Consider the following 5876-nt stretch of genomic DNA (forward strand, 5'->3'; position numbering starts at 1 on the left):
CAGTTCCTTCAAGTAACTTTAGTGAATTACCACTGTATTAACATTGCTATCTCTTGCTGTGCACACACCCATCATGGCAAATCCAAACTCACACACCTTTACAGCTCTGCAATCTGCATTTGAAAGAACAGAATCAGTTCTTCCAGAAGGACAGAAGAAACCATAAATCAAGTTTTCTGTAATAACAGTAACCCAATATTTTTGAAATTTCAGGTTCCCAATTCACAGCCTTCCACCTAACAGTAAAATTAGAGCTAGCCCTCAATAACAGGCTGATATTTTTTCTAATTATATTTCATGATTTAAGAACAAGAAGCAGGTCTTGTCAATTGTGTACCCACAGCACTAAGATCAGTGTTTAAAACATAGAAGGTCTTTAATAATTATTGTGGAATTGAACTGAATTTGCTGATACTCAGCACCGAAAATTATTTTTCAACTTAGATAATTTAGAATACCTTCACATTCTCTTGTACTTTATCTAGCTAGTAGAACTTAACCTAGGAGACAGTGAATAAATTATAATGAAACTTTCTTCCAAGTGGGATTGAATTTACTTCACAAAATCATTATTTTTTAATCTGAGCATTCTACAAAGGGTGCTCCTAATGAGAAGGAAAAAAAAAAAAAAAACCACAGCATCCTTGAATATAGATCCAATACTCAAGTCAGCTAATGAAATAGGACACCATAGAGATTGATGCTGTGACTGAAGAATACAATATTTTTTTTTTCTTTCTTAGAAAGTAGGAAATCTAATTACCTTCAATTTTCTCACATTTGAGCCATACTACAAGTGAGTTGTGTCCAGGTACAGAAAAACCAACAATATTTTATTTATAACCTTATTTTTTAGTTTTTGAACTACAAATTCTGGTTCTAGAGGTGTTTAAAAGATCATGGGTTTTATAGATGCTCATATGTAAATTAATCTGTTTGCTTACTTTTTTTCTTTCTTTTTTTTTTTTCTTTTTGCTTTGCCATTGAATGGTTCTCCTCATAAATACAGAACAGGTCATTACATGAAAAATATAAGATCTTGCATTTTTTTAATCTTGTTCTCTCTTAAAAATCTATTTCTAATATTGTATTCCCCATTGGACTACTTCATAAGGGCATGAGGGAAAGAGAGAGGAAAAAAAAGAAAGAAAGACAAAATAGACTGGATCTCACCACTAGAATTCACCATAAAAATCTCAAAGTGTAACAGAATTCTTACAAAATTTCCTAGGCCAGTTCTTTAGGGACTTGAGATCTCCTATGAAAAATATGGCAACCAGGGAAGGCAGGGATGAGATGTGGGAAAATAGTAAATAAGTGCAGCAAAAACAGGTTCTGAGGAATACACATAATTTTGTCTGCTTTAGATCACAATAGAATTTTTAATAAATAAATTTCTTTTCTTTTTTGTTTTTTTTTTTGTAAAGACACTTTTTTGAAACAGTAGATTTAGCCCAGTCATTTGTGTCATTTTTAATAAACTGTCTTTTTTTTATTGTTTGTTTTCTGTAACTCTGTAAATGTTTTAGATTTGAGTCTCTTGTACATTGTCTTTAGAGTTCATTCGGATCAATAACGGTTCATGCACTGAACTGTGTATTGAATTTATTGTGTTAACTGTTGTTGTGTGGTTGAAGGGAGATTTGTAAGAGTTATAGTGATTTAGGTGCTCATGCTCGATAGCAGGCATGGGCAGGTGGCTTTCCATGGGCGTATCTCCTGTAATCTCATCATCAACATTAATGATTTCAACAGTCCTTGTTGGGGCATGATGGTTTTGCCGATGGTGCTGCTTCCTCATCTTGTAGAAAATAACCAGCATCACTGCAGCCATGAGTGTGATGGCCACAAAACAGCCAATGATGATTTTGGTGGTCTTCATGACCTCATCGATTCCCGGGATCCCACTGTTTATGTCAGTCACTGGGATGGTGAATGTTTTTTCTGTTGACCTTGTGCTCTGTGGCGTGAGAGAGGTGGTCACATTGGTGGTCTCCCAGTCGATCACTGGAGTGGGGCCCACGTTGTTATCTGTGGTCCGTGCCTCATCCTGAGAAGGTTCCATAGTCTCTACTGTAACGGTTGAAAAGTAAGAGAAGGGAGTAGTGGTTGCTGCAGTAACATTCAGGGTGGCGGAAGCAGTGGTATTTCCAACGGAATTACTCACCATACACGTGTACATGCCTGTATCTTGCACGGTTACATTCGTGAAGTTTAATGTGCCGTCACTGAGCACAGCTATCCGCACTTTGTATGCCCCATGTGTCATGACTGTTCCATTTGGAGTAATCCAAGATACAGAGGTCAGGGACGTGGAGGCCCGACATTTCAGCTCAGCTGCCATGCCCTCAGTGACATTGAGGTCTGCTGGGGGCTCCACAATCACAGGAGCATAGCATGTGAAATAATTCTGGTCAAGCTCCCCAATGTACCTCCCTTTCAGATTGGGAGGAGTGTTACATCGAGCACAACAAGCTGTGTTGGAGGGGGCCATGTCTTTTATCCACCAGCTGAGCCACAGTATGTCACAGTTACAGTTCCAAGGGTTGTGATGTAAGTGTATCCGCTCTAGATGATGCAAGGGTGTGAAGAGGTCATGAGGCAGTAATGTTAGATTGTTGTGTGCCAAGTTTATCTCCACGAGTGACTGAAGGTTATCAAAGGCATTCCGTTCAATCACTTGAATCTGGGACTGGATCATCCACAGTTTTTGAAGGTGCATCAATCCCTGGAATGAGCCAGGCCTGATGGCCGACAAATGATTCCCAGAAAGATCCAGCTCATCTAGTTTTATGAGAGGTGTAAGGTTAGGGATTTCACGGAGGTTGCACATGGCAAGGTTCAAATACCTCAAGTTGGACAGACCTTCAAAGGCACCTTCTGAGATGTATGAAAGCCTTTTCAATTCCCCTAAGTCTAGTCGGCGCAAAGAAGGGATTCTGTTAAAAGCATAAGAAGGAATGCTTTCAATGGGGTTGTTTCGCAACCAGAGCTCCTTCAGTTTAGACAAATATACAAAAGCTCCATTTGGGATGGTAGTAAGACGATTGTCAAAGAGTTCCAGAGTATTGAGGTTTGCCAGACCATTGAAGGCCCCGATTTCAATTGTTCTAATATGATTCCTACTCAACTGTAGGATTTCCAGGTGCCTCAAGTGCTTGAAGCTGTTCACTTTGATGATCTGGATTTGGTTCTCATGGAGGTTCAGCAGCCGCGTGTTGGTGGAGATGCCATCTGGAACCTCCCGTAGGTTTTTCCGGACGCAAATCACCTTGCTGAACTGGTTGCTGCAGGAGCAGACGGAAGGGCAGGTTTGAGCCCGCACCAGACCAGCCACCACAAGAAGTTGAAGAGCCAGCAGCACCACAAGCAGGGGGTCAAATAGGGCCCTGTTAAACCTAGGACCTATCATTATCTGCTGTGGATGTAAGGTCATCTTGTTCAACATTCATAATTTATCTGGTGTTGGTCCTTCTGGAGTTCAAATAGTCTGCAATATAAGAACAAAAAAGAGTATTAGATCTCCTCCAAATGTCTTTCTGGAGTAATGTCAGTGATACAGTATATCAGCTAAAGCCATCATTTCTCAGACTAAGCAAACAACAAATCTAATGTCTCTTATTGAGCGATGTGGCTCAATTCTCATATTTATAGAGAAAATGTTTCTGTACTTCAAATTAGCAGTCATCCACAGCCCATATCTACTAAATATGCACTCACAGAGGAATGAAAGAATGAGGTGAAACACCTTACTATAGTGTTTACCAACCAAGTATGACTTGAATACATGAGGACAAACGAGATGTACTCCACCAGAAGGTTCAATGGCCAGACCAGATTGGAAAAATTCAGAAAATAAGATTTGGGGCTATACCCAACAAGCTAAAAGCTCCCATGCAAAATCAGTTAATAGCTGATATTTTATTGAGAGTTCTTCTATGTGCCAGGCACCATGGGCTATAGACTTCACAAACAATCCTATCCAGGAATAGCTATATAATTTGCAGGGCCCAGTGCCAAATGAAACTGGGGGATGGCTTCTTAAAAATTATGAAGCATTTCAAATCTGTAACAACAGAGCATTAATCAAGCATGGGCCCTTTTGTGAATGGGGCCCTTTTCAATTACATAAGTTGCGTGGATTGATCCTTTCTCTTCCTTACAGCACTTCTCTGAGTTAGGGACTTCTATAGTCTCCATTTCCAAAATGAAGATGTTTAATCACAGGGAAACTAACATGCCTTAGGTCACAAAGTTCATAAGTACAGAACCAGGACTCACACACTCATCTGATTGGTCCAAGAGCATATGATCTCAAATACTCCATGAAAACGTTTCTGGGAGAATGATGGCAAAGGTAAAATATTTTTTTCATGATTAGTTTCTCTAAAATACCTTTTTGTGGGGGTGACCTCAGCTGTAAACCCTGGCAACTTGACTTATAGCACCTGTGAAGATACACTGAAACTATGGCATACACAAATGTACATAAACTTTTAGAGATTTTCAAATACCCAAACTCATTATAATATAGCAACTGCTGCCTATAGGCAGACATACCACAAATTAAATCATTTCTATGAAACATAACTTTTACGTACAGAAGATACCTTAGTATAACAGAAAAATTATGTCTTGTACCCCTACTCTCACTGATTTTAAGTAGATTTGTGGGAAGGGGAATAAAATAACTCACTTTCTGCATCTCTTCTGACACAAGAAGAAATTTTAAAGGAGCTTGGGTTACCCAGTGTATGTCCCACTCTTATCATGCATTGGGCACTTGTATAATGACTTTTAAATCTCTCATCTCAATAAACAGTGTCTCTTCTATGAATCTCTTGGAAACAAACAAAGGAAAAAAGGGATGGGGAATCACTACATTCTAATTCAAAAAGGCACTAATTTAGTACTTATTATGTGTCACCTTGGACAACTTACTAATCTCTCCATGACACATCCTCCTCACTTGCAAAATGGGAATGATAATAGTACATAACCCCTGTGTTGTTGTGAGGATAAAATTAGTTAATGCAGATAAAGCCCTTAGAATAATGCTTCCCACATGGTAAAAACTCAGTAATGTTAGATATTATTATTACTGTCCATGCTGTTTCCCTTACCCAGACATCTTGCTGAGTACCAGGCATATAAAGATGAAGAATATCATCCTTACCCCTGAGGAAACGATAGTTCAGAAGGTGAGACAGATAGGTAAGCAGATGAATTACAATAATATATATTCACTGGTATGAGACCCAGCCACACTGGGACAAAGGCACTGATGTCAGATGAGCTCAGTCTGTGCTGGTAAATCAGAGAATTTTCAAAGAAGAGGATCATCTGATCTAGGTTTTCTAGAAGAAGTTGATTTAAAAAAAAAAAAAAAGGAAAGAAGAACATTTTAGGCAAGAACCATCTTGAACCAAGACAAGGACCCATGAAAGATGCTAGTACATCCAGGGACCAGTAAACAGTTCCCTGTGGCATGAGAACGGAGGGCCTGGCAAAGAGACTTAGTTCTTTCTTCGGGGCTGTAGCAGCGCTAGACTGACTTTTCACACCACCTCGTACTATGATCGTTAGTCCCTGGTTCTGTTTCTCCCACTAGCCTGTGAACACCATGAGGACAGAGGCCATGTCTGATGGTTTTTCTCACTTGTCACATTGTAGGCACTGGATAAAAAGGCTGTTGTGTATGTGCAGAAACAGTTACTATCTAGTTACAACTCTGTGTATGTGTAGTGATAGGCACTAATATAGTAATCATGACTTTCTATCTTCTGTATTTTCTTTTTTCTTTCTTTCTTTTTCTTTCTTTCTTTCTTTCTTTCTTTCTTTCTTTCTTTCTTTCTTTCTTTCTTTCTTTCTTTCTT

The 5876-nt window shown here is 39.0% G+C and overlaps 1 protein-coding gene across 1 annotated transcript in view; it reads right to left on the reverse strand.

The window, feature by feature from the left end:
• Positions 1–436: 436 nt before the first annotated feature.
• The window catches only part of LRRC4C (leucine rich repeat containing 4C), a 157508-nt gene continuing 152068 nt past the window's right edge, over positions 437–5876 (reverse strand). Inside the window, exon 2 of the mRNA XM_035012594.1 lies at positions 437–3490. Within this exon, the coding sequence (XP_034868485.1) occupies positions 1526–3448 (1923 nt within the window). The 5' untranslated portion in view covers positions 3449–3490 and the 3' untranslated portion in view covers positions 437–1525. The remainder of the gene's footprint in view (positions 3491–5876) is intronic.

Source organism: Mirounga leonina, unplaced genomic scaffold (genome assembly GCF_011800145.1).
Source record: "Mirounga leonina isolate KUSES-001 unplaced genomic scaffold, KU_Mleo_1.0 Mir_166, whole genome shotgun sequence".
Taxonomy (NCBI): Eukaryota; Metazoa; Chordata; class Mammalia; order Carnivora; family Phocidae; genus Mirounga; species Mirounga leonina.